Consider the following 19,324-nt stretch of genomic DNA (forward strand, 5'->3'; position numbering starts at 1 on the left):
TGTTCTTAGCTGAGTAGGCACATCACCATTCACCCTGTTAGGCCAGTTAAATGTTCAGAGGCATCCTTGCCACCTCTCTCTTCCTCACCCCCATTTCCACCCCCTCCCCAAGTCCACTCAACCCTACTTCCCCAATACCAGTCAGAACGCTGGCTTTTCCCCATCTCCTCCACCACCGACCCGGGCCCAAGTCACAAGGGCTTTTCACCTCGGCCACACAGAGCCTCCTACTTGGTCTTCCTGCTTCCACTCTGGCTCCAATCCACTCTTCGCACTGTGGCCAGAGCCACCTTTTCAAAATGTAGAACTGGCCCTGTCAATCACTGTCCCAGTGAAATCTTCATAGGGCTTCCTGTTGCTTTTTATCTTTAACCCTTTGATTAAGATAATGCAGAAAAGAGTGCAGATCAAATGTTAAATTGAAGAGCTTTGAAACCAACTGCCATGAAAGGGGACAGAATCTTGCCAGCCATACCCCTCAAAATAGAACTGCCTCCTTCCCTCAACCCCAGAGCAAGTACTATCCTGACTTTTATGACAACATATTTTTGTCAGCCAAGCATGCGTCTCTAAATACTATATAGTTCACCTTTGTTTTGTTTTTTAATTTATACTAGGGGCCCGATGCACGAAGTTTGTGCAAGGGGCTCAGCCCTCGCAGCCCTGGCTTCATCTGGAAGACCGTCTGGACGGTCATTCTGCTGTTTGGTCTAATTAGCTTGTTAGCTCTTTATTATATAGGATGTCTGCAGTTCTCCTTTTAACTAGAGGTCCCCTTCCATCAATTTTTCTTCCCTCTTGTAATATATTTGTCTTGTAGAATTCCCATTGCTTTCAAAATTGAAAAAAAAAAATTCCTTCCATGCCTGTAAGGCTTTACTTGGTCTGATCATCTAAATACCTTCAGCCTCATCTCCCACCAGCTGCCTTTCACTCTTTCCCACCCTACGATTCAGTGCCAACCTTGATTCAGTGCCCACATACCTTCTCCTTATCCCCACAGGGTGTTTTCTTTTAAAAAAAAAAACGTCACCCCAGGAGTGAGGATATTTCTTTCATTAATTTTTAGGGAGAGTAGAAAAAAGAGTCACTTTTTTAGGGGGGAGGGGAAAAGAGAGAGAGAAGAGAAAGAAACATTGATGTGAGAGAGACACTGCGATTGGTTGCCTCCTGCTCACTGGCAGGGAAAGGAGGGTTCAGGGGGATTCAACCTGAAACCTAGGTACGGCCCTTGACCAGGAATCGAACCCGTGACCTTTTGGTCTGTGGGCCAACATTCTAACCACTGAGCAAAACTGGCCTGGGCCCTATCAGGCTTTTGCAGAGGCTGTTCCCTCTGCCTGGAATGTTCTCCCCTCCCTGTGTCTCCCAGTTAACCCCAACTTATTTTTGTATTTCAATTGGAGCATTCCCTTCTCAGAAAAGCCTTCTTCACCTTCCCAACTTGGTCAGTCCCCCAACCAGAGACTCACAGCCCCCTGCTTTCTCCTTCACAGGTCAAGGTTGTGGCCTTCCAGTTGATTGTGAGATGCTTGATTAATGACTGTCAGCTCCCTGAGGGTAGGGGTAATGTCTGCTTTTGCTCACCATTGTTTCTCCACTCTCTAGCTGGGTGTTTGGCACATAGTAGGTGCTCAATTAAAAGTTTGCTGCCTGCTGCCCAGGGAGAGATGATAGCCAGCAGACACCAAGACAATTAGGAGAGAGTCCGGGTCTGAAGAACTGATTGAGGAGCCTGGGTTTCCTCAGAGGTGAGAGCTGACACAGCCGGGGATAACTGGTGTCACCTGGAAAAGAATGGAGCAGTGAGAAGAGGGTAGGGGCTCCCCCCAGAATACCCAGGGTCCTCCTGCCCACCCCACTATCCATAAAGCAGGAGCTGGGCCTGGACTGGGATGGCTGGAGAAGCTCCTGGGTCCTACCACTCCCACTCAGGGCCACTGGGGCCCAGCTAAGTGGAAACAAATGTTCCTTGGCTTTTCCTAGCCCAGTCCTGGTGGGCCAGCAGCCCCTCCCTCTTATCCCCTGCTCCCTCCCCCTCCTTCTTTCTCCCTTTGACTGATGGGGTGATAGGAAGGTTGGGGACATGGATAGGGTTGAGAGATGTGGAAGATGGGAGGCAGGTGGGCTCTGTGGGGAACTGGGGCCTGGAGTGGGGGTTCCCTTGGACAAAGGCCCAGAGGGAGTCTCAGAGGAAACTTGGCCTGCGGGGCAGGGACAAGCCTAGCTAAAGCTTGGACATTTGAATTCCCACCCTCTCAGCTGGGAAGGTGTATTCTGATGACTTCAGGTGGGCTGGGAAAAGCTGGAGTGGAGGGATCTGGGGAACAGAAGGGAGAGGAAAGTGACTCTTTTTTCTATCTTTTTCCTTCCCTCCATCTCTCTAGAGAGTTGGCCTGTCCTCTGTTCTCCTGGGACCCAGAGACCCAGGGCCCTGAGGAATTCTGAAGCCCTGCCACCATCCTAAAGGAATGAGAGTTAGGTCCCATTGCTGGGAAAGAAGGGAGGGAGGGCAGTGGGGAGGGAGGAAGAGAGAGAGGTTATTGGGAGGGGAAGGGTCACAGGCCCAAATTCCTGGGCTCCTGCAGCTTCAGTTCTTTTGAGAAACAAAGAAACAGAGAAAGTGATTTAGAGACAGACACAAATAGAGACTGAATCATGGAGATGAAACGTGAAAAGACACTGAAAGAGAGAGAGAATCCGACAGAGACAGAGGGCTCTGCTTGTGCCTGCAGCGATTCTGATGTTATCTTTCTCCAGGTGCCTCTCTCCCCCTCCACAGTCCCCATCTCTCCCCCTCCTTCCTCTCCAAACCCACAGCCAGACACCCATGTCTCTCCTTCCCATCTCTCTTTTGCATCAGGGCCTAGACTTGGAATTAACAGGTTCTTGGGACTTAAGGCAGAGCGAGGGGGGGGGGGGGGGTGGGGAGGAGAGGGTGCCCAGTGCTCAAAGAACAGAGAGCGGGGGATTAGAGGGGCACCATTCCATTCATGCTGCCCACGTCTGGGCTGCTGTGTTCCCATTCCAATCTCTTGTGACCCTTTCTCTACATGCATGTCTGTGCAGAGGTGGTGTGTGTGTGTGTGTGAGAGAGAGAGAGAGAGAGAGAGAGAGAGAGAGAGAGAGAGAGAGAGAAATGTGCATGCATCTTGATCTGTCTTTGTGTGCCTCTGTCTCTAACTCCTGGTCCTTCTCTATGGAAAGCCTTCCAGGGTGATAGTGATGGCTTGAAGTCTTGGTAACTTCTGAATTCATCTACATGAAGGTATGGAGGGTGTAAGGGCAGAAATCATTGCTCTGGCTCTGCCCAGGTGCCAGCCAACTCCTAGATGAGAATGCAGAGAAAGTAAAAGGAAATGAGCAGAGGCAAGGTTTCCCTTGGAACCCAGGCCCCGGTAATTGAGGCTTTGGGAGCCTGTCCATCACAGACTACAGCCCACACCTGCACTGCCCCAGTGCAAGCACCACTGAGCCAATTGGTTCTGGAATGGGACTCTGGGGTGGGAGGAGAGGACAAGGAATTGGGGAGTCCAGGGATGGCCAACTATTCTGCAAGATCTGACCAGAGTACTGCAGGAGGGGTGGGGCTATCTGTGTGTGTTTGTAGGAAAGGTGGGGGGTGGGGGCAGAAAGGCCGCCTGCGGGGGAGAAGGCTTCTTGGCAAACACCCCAGTTTCCTGAGCTGATCCCTGCTCCCTGCCACTGCTCCCAATTCTGTTGTTTCAATAACATCATTTTTATCCACCCCACAGAGAGACTGTGTCTTAGAAGGGGGAGGCGAGGGGCAGGGCTAGGGCATGAGGGGGTGGTAATGGAGAGAGGCTGGGGTCTGGAGGCAGCTGGGACCAGATTTGGGGCGCTCCCTCCTCAGGCAGAGGCAGGGCGGTCCCAGAGCCCTGGTCCCCTGATGACAAAGACAAATACATTAAAATTCTTGCCTCCAAGAAGAATGCAGGATAGGGAGAGCATTTCATAATCTGCAATAACAGTAGCAGGGTGGGGGCAGGGGGTTCAGAACCCAGGCAGTGGATGGGAGGGGGGGCTGATCATTGGCCACCTGCAGCCTCCAGGGACCCCCACAGAGCCCCCAACAGTCTGTTCAGCACCATCTAGCCTGAATGTGTGCCTAACCTGGGCATGTCTTTGAGTGTGCAGTGCCCAGAGTTGGCATTGCCTTGCAGAAACAGCAACTGTGTGCAGGATTAATAGGTGCAGGGCTATGCATGGCATCTGGATGCTAGGGGGGGGGGCGGGGGTTAAAATGGGAGAGGGCAGCACTAGACCATGTCCTCCTCATTAACTCCCTCAGCCACAGCTCCTCCTGCAGGGCCCCCTCCCCTTCTCTGGAGTAGCCCAGCCCCGCACCAGAACTCTCTGTACCCAGGAATTAGACCAGCACAGCCCAGACACCAGGGCCCTGGGGTGGAGCTCCCAGCAAACTCAGAGGCATCCCTATGTGCCTCGGTGAACATTTCTCCTTTTCCTTTCCCCACTTCTCACCCATCCTTTCCTTGCCCACATCTGCCTCCTCCTGTGGGTGGGCACCTGTGGTCTTCTGTCACACCCCTTGCTCCCCACTCTCATCTTGACCCACTTGTCTCTGCTCTCTGAGGAACTCAGAATCTTGCCTTCTCTGTTCACCACGGGTGTTTTTCTTGGAAGTGGCTTAACCCTCCAAGTTCAGGGGCTCCCCCACTCAAACCACCAGGCGTCTTGCTGTGGGCGCCTGCGGTGTCTGCACCTCGGGCTTGAAGTCCGAGACCTGCCCTCCCCACCCCAATACCTTCCTAAAGGTTGATGGCCTCTCTAGATAGAGGATGGTGGTTTGGAGACAGGCCCTTGCTGTGGAATGTCCGCACCACCTGTCCCTCAGCACCCCTGGGGCATGTGGGGCCGGAGGGGAGGAACAGGGGCTGCAGCCGTTGTGAGCCCGAAGGCCGTGATGAATGGAGCTGTCCCTCCTTCCCACGGAGCCTTTGATCTCCCCGCGTGGGGAGGGGGCCAGGGGCATCAAAGACATTTTTGTAGCATTAGAGAATCGAATAAATGCCATCTCACCTGCAGCTGGCTCTCCTACCCCTTCTGGCCTCGCTAAGTTGGGGAAGCAACGTGAGGCAGGAACCCGCGGATACGCGAGGCCCGGCTGCAGTTCTGACCCCTCAGTCTCCTGCTCGGCTGCACCCTCGGCTGTCTCGGTCCGAGTCGGAGCGCTGGAGCGCAGACCATCAAGAGGTTCCCCTTGCTGTCTAGTCTCCCCTCCGCACCGCCCTCCCCGGAACGCGGGCTGGGAGAGGCGGGGTGGCTGGGGAGCGAGAGTGGAGGCCTAGGGCTTCCTCCTTTCCTCCAGGAAAGGCTGAGAAGGGGGCATGGGGCGCGGAGGCGGGCCCCGGTAAGGGGTGACCCCCTCCTGAGTCCGCCCGTCCCTACCCTCTAGTTCGATAGACACCCCGCCCAGGAGCACCCAGAGCCCCAGGCGGACTTCCTCTTCTCTCCCCCCCTCGCTCAAGCAGCGCCCTCCGCACCGCCCTCCCCCCCACCCACCCAAACTCCCTCATTCCTGGGAAGTTTTCTCTCTTTACAGTCAACAAACCTGTCAAACGTCTCCCTTCCAGCCCGTCCCCCATTCCTCAGCGCCTCTTCTCCCCCCTCACCCCGCTCCACCCTGTTTCCCCGCCCTCCTTGCCCCCGACTCCCGCGACGGCGGGGGGCTCCCATTCCGCGAGAGGCGTGGTGAGGGGGCGAGGCCGGCGGGTCGGGCAGCCACGAGCGCGCGGCCCCGCCCCGGACCCTCGCTCCCGCCCTCCGCGGCGCTGCGCCTGCCGCCCCGGGGCTCCCCGCTCCCTCCCGAGAGTCCCGCCGCCTGACTGTCGCAACTGCCACCCCAACAGCCTCCCGGCCCCCGCCCCCGCCCGGGCCCCGCTCCCCTCCCACCCCCGCCCCCGGCTCTGATTTCTTCTCCCGAGCGAGCTCGGCAGGAGACTCAGGCGCTGGCTGCCCCGTCCGCTCTCCGCCTCCGCCGCGCCCTGGTCGCCCGGGATGGGCCCCCCCGCCGCCGCCGGAGCCGTCGCCTCCCGGCCGCCGCCAGAGCCGCACTCGCCCTGAAGCCCGGGCCCCGCGTGCACCGACTGGCCCTGCAGCCTCGCCCCGCTGCCCGCACCGGCGGGCGGTAGAGCGGTCACGATGCTGCCGCCCTTGCCCTCCCGCCTCGGGCTGCTGCTGCTGCTGCTGCTGTGTCCCGCGCACGTCGGCGGACTGTGGTGGTGAGTGCTGCAGCGCGCTGTCCCGGTGCGGCTCCCGACGCTCGCTCGAGGGTGGGGACCTCGTGACGGATTGCTGCGAACCGCGGTCCTGCTGCCGCCCGGCTCTACCTGCGCGCTGGGGCGGTGCGGGGGAGGTGCGTACCGCTCTCCTGCCGGCCTCCACCCGAGGCACTTCTCCACCACCGCTCAGGCGGCTCCAATCTACTCCAAACCCCCGCACATTCTATTGCATTTCCTCCTCCCGTGTCCTACACTCCAGCTCCCTCCCAGGTTATGCGCTCAATCCAGGTCACCAAGGAACTGGTGGGTGGATAGGAAAACGCTACCGGGGAGACAGGGGGGAAGATCTGTAGTTAGAGATCCGAAGAAAAGAACACGCGAGGAGGGCTCTGGATTTAGGGGAGTTGGACCGGATTTGGGAAAAAGAGAGGGACAAGGTAGGAAGTCATAAGCAGGGTCAAACGGCTGCCTTTTCCCCGCCCCACTTTGCCCACACATCTACCTACTTCTCTCTGAGCTCCTTCAGTGTGAGCGGGAGTGGCAGGAAAGGGACGGAAAGGGGAAACTGAGTCAGGACCTTGGCTTTCTCTATGTCCTCCTCCCCGAGCAGAGGAGGAAAGGCAGGAGAGGGACCCAGGCGCCTGGACCTTGCGGATATGGGATCAAGGATCAAGTAAATGTGCAGCTCAGGAACCGGGGAGGGTCCGGTGGAAGGGAGGGAGGCTTGGTCAACCAAGAAATGAGGACATCTTTCCGGAACTGGCCTTAGCTAGAGCAGACACCTAGGCAGCGAAGGGTGCAGCAACTTTGAGTCTTGGGGCTGGAGTAAGGACTGGGAAGGTGGGTGCCAAGTCAGGACCATTCGGATATCTGGGTCCCGCGGACTTTTTCCTTTCCAGTCTCCAGAGCAGCAAAAACCATCCCGGAATAGCTTTAGTGTTGAGAGAGGAGGGACTTGGACAATATCGCTGAGGCTTCAGCCAATCCTAAGGAGGCAGGGTCTTGCCTATTTGCATATCGCCATGTCATTGGCTGGATGCTCTACACTCCACTCCTCCCCCATCCCAGGATTTGGAGGCGGGGTGGAGCAGGCAGGTCTGCCTCTTCTAGGGAGATGGAGAGGAGGATGCCCACACAGGGAGTTGCTGGCGGGAGAGCATCCCTCGGAGTGTCAGCGAGGGGGCAAATTGAGGACGACCCAGGTTCCGGCTAGGCAACATGTGTCCTTTGCTCCTGTCTTAGCATAATCCAGTAGCAGCTTTGAAATAGACCTGAGATCTAACCTGCTCCTTTTGTTAAGTCTGCGACCCTTGGGCAGGTCACTTTTTTGCTGCCCGCCCCCCGCCCCCCTCCCAGCAACGTCTCAACCATAAAACAGGGAAACAATCCTTCTACCTGGCAGGCTTAGTCAGAGCATTAGGTGGGATAATTTGCAAAGTTATCTGACATTGGGAGGTACTCCTTAAATGTAGTTCCCTCCTCCACACCCCAGGTTCTCCTGGCCAGAGACCTCCTGGGTGTAAAGGGATATTTGTTTAAGTTTAAAGTCCAGGGTCCCAAGCAAAACTTCGTAAAGGGGTCTCTCTTGTGCTCTCCAAAACCTTTCTTAAGTTTGCCCTTTCTCAGGGTGGGACAGGGGTTTCTCCCTGATAGTTGTTGCCTTACCTCCCTTCCCTCTCCATTTATCCAAATTGTCCTCATCCTTCCGATTAAAAGGACACTTCCTCCAGAAAGCTGTCCCTCTGTATTCTCCCTTTGCCTTCTCGTGCTCCCAATGCACCATCCCAGGCATTGGGCAACTACGCCAGTTACTGCATTTTGACAACCATCTCCTCTTGTGTCTCTCTCCCCTGGCCTTGGAAACCAGAGCCTTGGCTTTTGGGGTCCTGGAGGCTAAAAGCGCTGGGGACAGTTTTACGGAGTGTTACTGGTTGGTTGATTCTCCTTCTGGGATTTGTATCTGTGGGGGGACCTTTGTTCAGGAAGGGTTGCTGGGTAAGAGCCAAACCAGAGGGAGGGAGACCTGATCCTTTGGAGACTGACCCTGAAGCTGGGAAGCAAGGAGTGGGGGAGGAGGTGGGGAGGGCAGGTGTGGGAGAACACAGAAGCCTTCATGGCCACAGCTGCAGGGCAAGCAGGGTGCAGAGTGAGGGGCTGGGCTGATAAGATGTCCAGAGACTGCCTCGCTCAGATGCTTCCCAGATAGAACCTGCCTCTCCTGCCCGCCTTGGCCCTTCGCACTCCTCTGTCTGTTTCTGATACTTCTTTCTTTTGGTCGGAGCCCAGATTCCCTTTCTCAGGACCTTTGACTCTAGTTGCTTTCACTCCTGTTCCCACCACACCCATCATTGCCCTCCAAGATCAGGCATGGGCTGATGGCCAGACCCAGCAGCCCAAGTGGCCTGAGGCTCCTGCCATTCTTTTTCATCTTCACCCTCCAGCTTCACTTTGGCTAGGAGCTTTTCCAGGCCAGGAACTTCCAGGCTGTTCTCTGAGGCCTCGGACCTACTTGCTGGCCCTCTTCTCCCTACTTCTCAGGTTAGGGCTCCAGTGGTGGAGGAGGAAGCAGTGACCTGCAGCAGCCCACTGCAGTCCGCTCGGACATTCCAGCAGTGGCCAGACTGGGAGCAGAGCAGACCCCAGGAACTCTGAATGACAGGGCTGTCCTGGATAGGAGAGGAGGGTCCTTCCTGGAGTGGAGTGGCCCTGGCCCTGGAATAGGCTCAGAGACCTGGCTCCTGGTTCCAAAGGTTTCTCTCACTTCTGTCCCTCTCCCCCTTGTTCCCTTGATGGAATTGATGCTTTCTAAACTCTGCCCCAGCCTCTTTGCCTGCCTCTCTCACATCTGTAACTATATCCTTGTGAATTGCAGAATCCGAGGACACTGACCAGGCTGTCTTGTCCAGCCAGTGCGCTGACCCTGACAGGTCCTATTTTGGGAATGAGTCAGAGAGAGGGAGAGGCTATAGCTTCCAGGGCACCAGTTCCCTTCTACCTGTTCCCCGACCGTCCCACCCTGGAAGTTCTTCTTAAGTCTGCCCCATCTATATTTATCCTTTAATTAGTGGATGTAGAAAATAGCTCACTTTCAAAGAATAGCCAAATTAATCTCCCCTTTTCTCTCTTCCTCTTTCTGTTTTATATTTCCTATGAAAGAAACTAACCCTCCCCTTATTCCACTGGGAAAAGCACCACCCAATCCCACCCCGTCCCCCCATCTCATCTTGCCTTTCACCACCACCCCCTTCCTTATAGAAACAGGAACCATGGGCCTAAGATAGCCTCATATCTGGCCCCACAGGGAGACAGGGAAAAGACAAGGCTCCTTCCTGAAACCCGGGTTTTCCAGCTGTGACCCCCACCCCAAGCTGGGCCTGGCCACCCTTTCCCATCCCATCTTTATCTGGGGCCCTCACCCTTTGTGGGCAGTCCTGTTGCTGGTCCCTGCCAAGCTCAGGGTGCGGTGGGGATGGGGGTGGGGTGGTCATCCCGTCCCACCCTCCAGGCCTCCTGCCTTGGCAGCTTCCCTGGAGGAAGACAATGGGGCTGTGAGCAGAAAAGGGCAGGGGCAGAAGGAGGCTGGCTCAGTCTGGGCCAGAGCATGCCCTGAGCCCACCAGAGTCCTGGCACTGTGACACTTCCTGGGAGGTGCAGCCCCCTCCTGCCCAGCTCTCATCAGAAGCCAGGAGTTGGTGGGGGGAGGTCAGTGGGAGGCTTGATCACCAGGGCTCAGCGAGGGGGATTCAAATGTGTACTTTGATGAAGAAATGCAGCTGTGGAGGGGATGAGGCCAGGGCGGGGCAGGCAGCCAGGCCTGGGTCAGGCTGGCAGCAGGGCACCCAGCCAGCCAGAGCAGGAGGCACTCGGGGAACAGAAGCCTGTCCCTGGGGACTGGGTAAGAGTCCTCTAGCCGCCCTCCTTCCTGCCTGCAATGGGATGGGAGGAGACCTTAGGTGCTGCCTGGACTGCCTGAGGAAGGGAAAGGTTGCTGGGAGGGTTCTCCCGTTTTCCACCTGGCCTCTTAGGCTGGTTCCTCCAGCTCTGAACCCTCCATTTAATTCAGAAATTAGACCAAGAAAGGACTTAGAGATATCTGGCCCCATCTTGTCACTTACAGTAAGAAGTCCAGCAAAGTCCAGGGATAGGAGATGGCCAGAGGCCACACAGAATGTAGGCTGCTGAGGGTGGGAGCCAGGAGCCTACCTCCTGCTGAGGATCTCACCCTGGGTGCCACTGGGGGTGGGAGTCAGGAAAGGGGTACTGAGCTTCCCCCATCTCTGCCCCCACCTAAATATGGGAGAGCAGAAGGCACAGATTGAACTCAGGGGATCCAGTAGGAGGTTCAATGTGTCTACTCTTTGGCCTCCCACAGCCCTGATCAATAGGAAGCCCTCTTGTATGGTGAAGTCCATACAAGAAGAATGGGAAGGAGAGAAGTGTGAGGAGGTGGGAAGGGCAATGTCCAGGACAGGGCACAGGGAACCGAATTGGGGTGGGGTGGGGTGGGGAGGGGTGGTGGAATAGGGTGGCTGGTGAGTGGTGGGGAGGCATGGGTTAATGGAACTGGGGCATCACTGGCTTTGATGTGGTGGTTGGGGTGGGAGTAGGGACTGGGGGAGGGGGAGCAGTAATTAGGGAGTTAGACAGAGCAGGACAGGACAGGCGGGCGGGCACAGGCCCGGGCCCAGCCGCCTCCGCAGCCGTCAGGCAACATTTTTCTGCCCCTTCTCCACCACCCACCTCCCCCACCCCCGTGCAGCCCCCACCCACAGCCCCAGGGTTCAGGGCTCCCTCTGCTGGCTCCTGGAGGTGAGGGTCAGATGAGGGACCCCGGCGGGTGGGGTGGGGTGGGGGGGCGGGTAGAGAAAATAGAGAGCTGGCTGTGAGACCTTTCAGAGGAGGCTGGGCATCAAAAGGGTCTGTGATCCCCTAGGCCTCAAAAATCCACTCAGGTGTGCTCATCGGGGAAGGGGGGTAGGAGTCCTGGAGGGTCCTCTGGTCCATGGGCAGGGCTGGTAGGGGAGGAGACACAGGCTGAGAAGTGTAAGTTGAAGAAGAGAGAGTTCTCAGGAATCCACAGACACCGCCTGCTCTCCTACTGTTTGCCCTGCACTGAGCAGGCCAAGAGATAAATAAGGGTGTGAATGGCAAGACAAAAATCACTTGTGGAAGCCCACTCTCTGGACAGGCTTTTTTCACAGGTCACCTGGGAAGTGGGCAGGTGTTACTATTTGCTTCCATTTCACAGTTGCAGAAACCGGCTCAGAAGGTTAAGTCTCAGCAGCCATTCAGCAAATACTAAATGCCAACTTCACATGCTAGGGATTTACTCCACGTCACAGAATAAGCAAGCAGCAGAGCCCAGATCCAACCCCATGTCTGCTGGATCCCCAAAGCCCTGCATGTACTCTGCCACTGATATTATGCTTCCTCATGAGATCTTTGTCTTTAATGAGTTTCCTATCAAATTGGAGAAATAGACAAGAAAACAGGACAAAATAATTATGCCACTGGCAGGATTACAAGCACCTGCCCTTCTCCCCCAAATAAGTGACAGGCAGAATGATGTAGAGGGAGGCATGGGGCCCAGAGGCACCTTAGGGTAAGTGGTATCTAAGGTGAGCTTGGAGAGATGTTGGGGAAGATTTTCATGACTTAGGGGGTACGGAGGGGCTGGCTCTGAGTCCAGAAATTTAGCAGTAGAATCTGGGATGGCTGCAGAGTTACCCAGTCCTGCTAGGAGTAAGGGCTGTACGGAGGGAGGCATGTGAGGCTACCTAATGTCTTCTGATACCTTTGGTGGCCATTTCCCTCTGGCCCTTTGGTTTTTAAAATATTTACCTAAGTTGCTTGCAATGAGACCCCCCCCCCCCCCCCACACACACACACTGAGTGGTCAGTGTTGGTCACCTCCCTTCTCAGATTGTGCATCTGTATAATGGAGGTCAGGTTGGTGGAGCTGGACTGCATGACCTTGGGCATTCTCTTAGGCCCTGTGAATCTGGGAAAGGAAAGGTAGAGCAGGCCAGGACCCCGGGCCCCTAGAGTGGAATCTACAGATGTTGTGCCCTGGGAGGAAGATTTTGGCGCAGGCCAAGCCAGTTAGAATGGCTAACCCTAGGCTTGTCCCTTCTTGTCTGCATACTGATTTCTTTTAAAACTAGCCTCATTGTTTCTATGCCCAGGAATGTCTACTTGATTAGGATCACAGACCCTACATATTCTATATTACATATTTCTTACCACCTTGTGTTCCAGCCCCCAAAACATGCAGATGTTCCCAAACGGGCACAGCTTCTGTGGGCTGATCCCAGGACAATGCTGACTCAGAGCATGAATAGCAGAGTTCATTCCCTAAGGAAGCAGAAGGGAAGGAAGGAGGGTAAAGGAAGAGGAGAGATGGGGGAGTTATTTTTTGATGTGGAGTCAAGTGTTAAAGTTAGAGGGGGTATGCGAGCCTTTCATGCTAGCTCCTCATGTTTCTGAAACCCAGAGAGGGAACCGACTTGCCCAGAGTGGCTCAGCTCACCCAGAGCTGACAGAGACCAGGGTATTGAAGCGAGGCTCAGTGTTTTGCCCAATGCTGCCCTGCCACTCATTTTCTGGAGTTCCCTTTCCTGTGACTTTAGGATGGGAGCAAGAACAGGAGGGCAGGGAGCAAACGGGTCCCTTGGGATTCTGGCTGCTACTACTGCCCATCCCTTCTCCTGACCAGCTTGTAAACAAGTCTAGTTCCCAGGCAGCCAGGAATCCTTCCGAGTCTTCTATCTCTAGCCCCTGGGAAACAGATAAGGTCAAGAGATTTCTGCCTTTCTCCCCTGCATACCCCCTCCATCCCCTGGGACAGGAGGAGGGAGAAGTGAGGGATGGGGCAGAGTAACCTTGGGAAGATAAGGCCAGTCGACCTTGGGAAAGTAGGGAGTCAGCAGAGGACAGGGTTGGGGAGGAGAACTGGAGAACTTAGTAGCATGGGGGAGTGTAGAGCCCCAGACTCCTAGGCGGAGGCCTGGACATGTGGTGGCAGGAGAGGACCTGGACAGCCTGGGGAGGCCTGCTTCCCTGCCTCTGAATCCAGTGGGAGAAATAAAATGTTTCCGGAAAGCAATTAGGAGTCATGAAATGACATGTGGACAGGGGCTGGGCTCAAGTAAGGATTTTTCTCCTTAGATGGCTCATTTATTCATTCAAAAACATGTATTAAATGGTTTTCATTATATTATTATAGTAATTGTTCATAATATGCAAAATTTTCATTAAAATCGAGGGGAAATATGAATTAAGCACCTTAAAATCTGCCTAGGAGACAAAAGAAAATGACGCTTCTAGCTCTCAAGGTGCTTATAGTCTTATCTGCTGACCCTATATGACCTTACTGGAAGCTGCCTCAAATTCTTTTTGTAATGAGGTGAAATAAGTGGCTGGAGGTGAGGATAGATAGATAGATAGAGGTCAACTCTCTTTAAAATTAAAAAAATGTTTTTATGGATTTCAGAGATGAAGGAAGAGAGAGATAGAAACACGCCTCACACTGGGGATTCGAGCCTACAACCCAGGCATGTGCCCTGATCAGGAATCAAACTGTGACCTCCTGGTTCATGGGTCAACACTCAACCACTGAGCCACACTGGGCAGTAGAAATCAATTCTTGAAGCACCTAAAATTCTTGAAGGTCACTGAGCCAGCCACTGGGAGTCCGCTTGGCTGCCCTACCCTTGGCCTGCTCCATCCATCACTTCTCTAGGGTTGGGAAAGGGTTGGGGCCTCCCCAGGCTACAGTTGGAATGCAGTGATGGGCAGGTCCTAAGCATGGAGGAGGGAAGGTCTGGACCAGCGATTTTCAACCTTTTTCATCTCATGGCACACAGAAACTGATTACTAAAGTTCTGCAGCACACCAAAAATGTGTCAATCTGACCCAAAAAATTAGGTATAATTTTGATTTAGTCACACCAGACAACTATTGTTGTATTGGCTGTTGTCATTTTTTTTTGTTTAATCTAAGGGAAAAGAGGTCAGTGCTATGGCTCAATAGTCAGGTATTGCATGTTTTAAAAATTCTTACGGCACACAGGTTGAAAAATCGTGGTCTGGACTATAAGTCTCCCCACCGAGGAGAGAACGCTGGCTCCTGGACTTCTTGGAAAAGGATGATAACAATGATCTGTCGGGTGGTGTGTGTGTGTGTGTGTGTGTGTGTGTGTGTGTGTGTGACCTTAAAGGACTTACACATCTTCCTGCAACCACCTCTTCTTCAAGCATCTCACTCCTTAGTGTTAAGTTCTATCTTAAGACCTAAATTCCTCTTGCTGCTATTTAAGCCCATTACATTTCATTGTTGTTGGGCCAGAACATGCCTGGGAAGCCTGTACTTGTGGAGCAAATGGGGACAGTGGGGGGTGGAGTACACTGAAGCTAAACTGAAAAGAAGCCACCTTGACCTTTGGCACCTATCTACCACCATTTTCCTCTACATTTTCTATTTCCTGATGCCACTTTCTCTCCCCGCCCAGAGAGCTGTTTTCTGCCCTCTGTGAAGGGTTTTTGAGTGGTCTCAAATTACCCTCAGCTCCCAAGTGCTCAACTCATTCCTACAAGACAGGCATACCAGTTAAGCATTCAAATAAGAGCAATCTGATGAAAGCCCTTTCACCCAGGTGTGAATACCCAGCCAAGTTAACCTTCACGGGCCTGGTATGGAGACCACATGGTAGAATGAAGGCTGGGAATGTGTGTGGGAGCCAGCATGGTGGTGGGAATGGAGGGATTTCTGAAAGTGTGTGGAGCTTCCCATGAGGTCTTTACCCACCTCTCAGGATCCCCCTTCTCCAATCAGTTATGTCACCCCAGTGCACAGGGCTTGGCTTGCTGCCCTGCTGCTCTGCAAAGGCCACAGTTCCTGGAGTAGGAGAAGGGTCGCTGTCACCTGCTTCTCAGTGCTTCAGAGACTCAGCCCCCAGCTCCTTCTCCCTGCTCTCCAATTCAGGGAAACAGGGGATCTCAGGATGGGAGGGCCCACCTTAGAGACCAAAGCCCATCCTTCCCATTGCACAGAATGAGAAACTTGGGCTGGAGAGGGAGTGTGACTTCCCTCAGAGGCTCCATTCCCCAGCCATTCTAACATCAGAGGGCTTTCTATAGTCCTTGGAATTGCCCATGCCTTTCTAGCATCAGGACTGTTCAGCTGACACATAGCCAGCTTGTGGTCCACTAAGACCAGTTCTTTTCTGATCTTTTTCTAAAATCTTTTTCTTTTCTTTGACAACCTTCTTGATCTTCCTTCTGTTAATTTCTTCCTTGTCTCCCTTTGGGCGAGGCCTGTTGAATTTTAGTCTTGGCCTACCTGCTGCCAGCTGCCTTCACCTTGAGCCAAAAGATATAAGGATTTATTAGTAAAAATGTGCATAGAAGGACAAGATTGAATTCTTGCTCTACAGTGATTTCAGTCTACTCTAGTTAAAAGGGAACACAGACATGGATGAAATGGCAGGGGAACCAAATAGGAGAATCTCAATGTTAGTTGGTGGTGGTAGGAGGCGTACCCCGGCTCCTGGGCTGTGGGCTGAGGGGGGGGGGGTGTTGGTCTCCCTCTCTGTCACCCCCAACCCTTGGAGTTACACCCCTGACTTGCTGTGTTTTGCTTCCCAGGGCAGTGGGCAGCCCCTTGGTCATGGACCCCACCAGTATCTGCAGGAAAGCACGGAGGCTGGCAGGGCGGCAGGCTGAGTTGTGCCAGGAGGAGCCGGAAGTGGTGGCTGAGCTGGCGCGGGGTGCCCGGCTTGGGGTTCGAGAGTGCCAGTTCCAGTTCCGTTTCCGCCGCTGGAACTGCTCGAGCCACAGCAAGGCCTTTGGGCGCATCCTGCAGCAGGGTCAGTGTGAGGAGGGAACCTCCGGGCTCAGAGGAGAGGGTGGAGGTTTGGGGAGGCTGCCGGAGCCCCACCTCTCCCACGAATCTTTGGGCACCCTGCCCCGACCCTGTCTTCCAGCCCCACCTCACTGCCCCGCCCACCGCAGTCCCCTAGGACTCAGCTTTGATGCTGTGCTGACTGCTCCTCCCTGTCCCCACAGACATCCGGGAGACCGCCTTCGTCTTTGCCATCACGGCGGCGGGCGCCAGCCATGCAGTCACGCAGGCCTGCTCCATGGGCGAGCTGCTGCAGTGTGGCTGCCAGGCACCCCGCAGGCGGGCCCCACCGCGGCCCCCTGGCCTGCCAGGCACCCTTGGGCCCCCTGGCCTTGTGGGCTCCCCAGAGGGCAGTGCAGCCTGGGAGTGGGGAGGCTGTGGGGACGATGTGGACTTCGGGGACGAGAAGTCCAGGCTCTTTATGGACGCGAGGCATAAGCGGGGAAGTGGAGACATCCGAGCGTTGGTGCAACTTCACAACAATGAGGCGGGCCGGCTGGTGAGTATGGGCAGGGCTGTGTGAGAGGGTGTGTGCGCACAAATGTGGAAACGTGTGCTTGTGTCAGTGGATGTGGGACAGTGTGGTGAATGTGTAGGAGCACTTTGTGGAAGTGTGTGAGAAGTGAGGGTGTGAGAGAGGGTTTGTATGTGCAGGAGTGTGTTAACACGTGTGGGAGCTAGCGTGGTGGTGGGGGCCACTTGGGAAGATTGGTTGGGGGGCTGGGAGAGCCTGGGGCAGGTTGTCACCCAGGGAAGAGGACTAAATTGAGGCTTTTAGGGACCCCAGGTAGAGAGGGCATTCCTCTGAAACAGGACAGGTGGGGTAGAGCGTGGGGTGGTTAGAGATGTGGCTGCCAGGGCAGGGACAAGAGGACGGAGACAAAGGTCTTAAGGTAGGGGAACCAGGAGGTGTGAGGGAGGCCTGGAAAGGGCTAGACCAAGGGGCAATGGGCTGGATCCTGGTGGAGGCAGGAGGGGGTCAGGCAGAGGCCAGGAAGCTGTGACTGAATCTGGGCTCTTGTCAACGGGCCTCCCAGCAACCCTAGACCAGGCCCTGCCCAGACTCGGGCAGCCTCTCCCCTTCCCTCTGCAAGGAGGAGGCCCAGGAGCTTGTTTAGGGACAAGAAAGCTATCTGGGCCAGATGTCTCCAAGGGGAAGGACAGAACCTGGGAGCGGGAGGGACACAAATGTCTATAATCAGATTGGTCCCTAGACTCTGAGATTCCAGAGATGATCTTCCTGGGGCTTTTGGCCCCATAAATCTCTAGTGGGGTTGTGACTCCTAGACATAAACAGCAAATAGAGGGCAGGACGCCTAGGTTCCAGTTCTCAGTAGTGCACCCACAGTGGGCCCCTGCCTCAGTTCTAGGGTGCTCTAGGGGCATCCCCACACATATCCTGTATTTTCTAGAGTTTGGGGCTGAGTGAGGCATGGGCAGGGGGTAAGAAGGGGCCCAGAGAGGTATGTCCTGACAGGCCCACATACCTGTCAGAGAGGGATGTGGAGGGATGGTGGAGACAGACGCCTAAGGGGCGGGCTCTGCACCTCTGCTTAGCCCTGCCTGGTGCCTTGAGGGTTGGCAGGAGGGAGAAGGTGGGACAGCTACCACCACCACCTCCCCTGCTCCAGGGAGATTCTCACCTGCGCAGTCCATTCTACTTTCTCCCCATCCGCTGGCTTTGGATCCCAGAATCCCTGCGCTGCATTCTTTCCCCCACTCCCCACTTCTACCTCTCCATCATTGTCATCTTACCCTCCACCCTTGATTTCCTCCTCCTCACCTTGCGCTCTTTTTTGTTTTTTGTTTGGTCTGCTCTTTCCTCTCTTCCATTCCCCCCTCCCACCCCACCCGCCCCGCTTATTTTCTGTCTGTGGGTCCTCTGGCCCTTTCCGCCATCCGCACCCCACATTTGTCTCCATCCGCCTGCTCTCTGCTCCCTGCAGGCGGTGCGGAGCCATACGCGCACTGAATGCAAGTGCCACGGGCTGTCGGGCTCATGCGCTCTGCGCACCTGCTGGCAGAAGCTGCCCCCGTTCCGAGAGGTGGGCGCGGAGCTGCTCGAGCGCTTCCACGGCGCCTCGCGTGTCATGGGCACCAACGATGGCAAGGCTCTGCTGCCCGCGGTCCGCAATCTCAAGCCGCCGAGTCGCGCTGACCTACTCTATGTCGCTGACTCGCCCGACTTCTGCGCCCCCAACCGGCGCACAGGCTCTCCAGGCACGCGCGGCCGCGCCTGCAACAGCAGCGCCTTGGACCTCAGCGGCTGCGACCTGCTGTGCTGCGGCCGCGGGCACCGCGAGGAGAGCGTGCAGCTGGAGGAGAACTGCCTGTGCCGCTTCCACTGGTGCTGCGTGGTGCAGTGCCACCAGTGCCTCGTGCGCAAGGAGCTCAGCCTCTGCCTCTGACCTGCCGCCGGCCTCTCCCACGGCGCGCGGCGCCGCCTCTCTACCTGTGTGACCTCTGGGCTCCAGCAGGAGGCGCTGCCGTGGCCCAGTTTACCCTGGCAAAAGTCCATCTCTCAAGCCTCTGGAAACTGAGGTTGGAGATATTCGCGTGCCCAGGAAGGCCCAGTGCGTTGGAGGGATCCCCAGAGGTGCTTTAACGGGTTCTGGGGAGACTGTACGCTGCAGGGAGCTCCGCGGTTTCCCTCCTTTGGTCCCAGATGGAAACTGATCTGGGCCCCTGGATGCGGGGTCCTCAGAACTGCTGGCCATGTGCTGGGTGGGTGGGTTTAGTATCAATAAAGATATTTAAACCAATAGGACTGGGACCACAGTTTGGGAGGGGGGCTGGTCTCCTGCGGGTTGACATGGGACCAGGCTCTGGAAGGAGTGTCTAAAGGGAGATGGTTTTGATAGAACTGGGTCCCTCTCTCCCCCCTCCCGACCCCCCCCCCCCCATGGGTCTGGGCTCTCCTGGCAACCGTGGTGAAGAGTTCCAAATCTCCGCTTGGCATTCTTCTTGTTCACTCTTGTCACACATCTAGGGCCTGGATCTACAAGCTGGGGAAGAAGTAGCAATCCCTCTTTAAAGGAACAGACTCTGAGAGGGTTTGGGGAAAGCAGACGGGAAGCCTCTACTGGTATACTCAGCTCTCATCAACATTCTAGGGGAGTGTGATACCCTCATCTGCCCTTCTGTTTCTGTGATCCCTGGGG

At 55.4% G+C, this 19,324-nt stretch overlaps 1 protein-coding gene across 1 annotated transcript; it reads left to right on the forward strand.

The window, feature by feature from the left end:
- Positions 1-6,183: 6,183 nt before the first annotated feature.
- Positions 6,184-18,923, forward strand: WNT6 (Wnt family member 6; the record flags this gene model as incomplete). The annotated part of the gene is made up of 4 exons (XM_081095138.1): positions 6,184-6,263; positions 15,908-16,128; positions 16,328-16,662; positions 18,110-18,923. 4 exons carry the CDS (start codon positions 6,184-6,186, stop codon positions 18,569-18,571), a joined length of 1,098 nt encoding a protein of 365 aa, XP_080951264.1. The 3' UTR covers positions 18,572-18,923.
- Positions 18,924-19,324: the final 401 nt, after the last annotated feature.

This window comes from Myotis nattereri (assembly GCF_964212035.1).
Source record: "Myotis nattereri genome assembly, chromosome: 7".
In the NCBI taxonomy this organism is placed as follows: domain Eukaryota; kingdom Metazoa; phylum Chordata; class Mammalia; order Chiroptera; family Vespertilionidae; genus Myotis; species Myotis nattereri.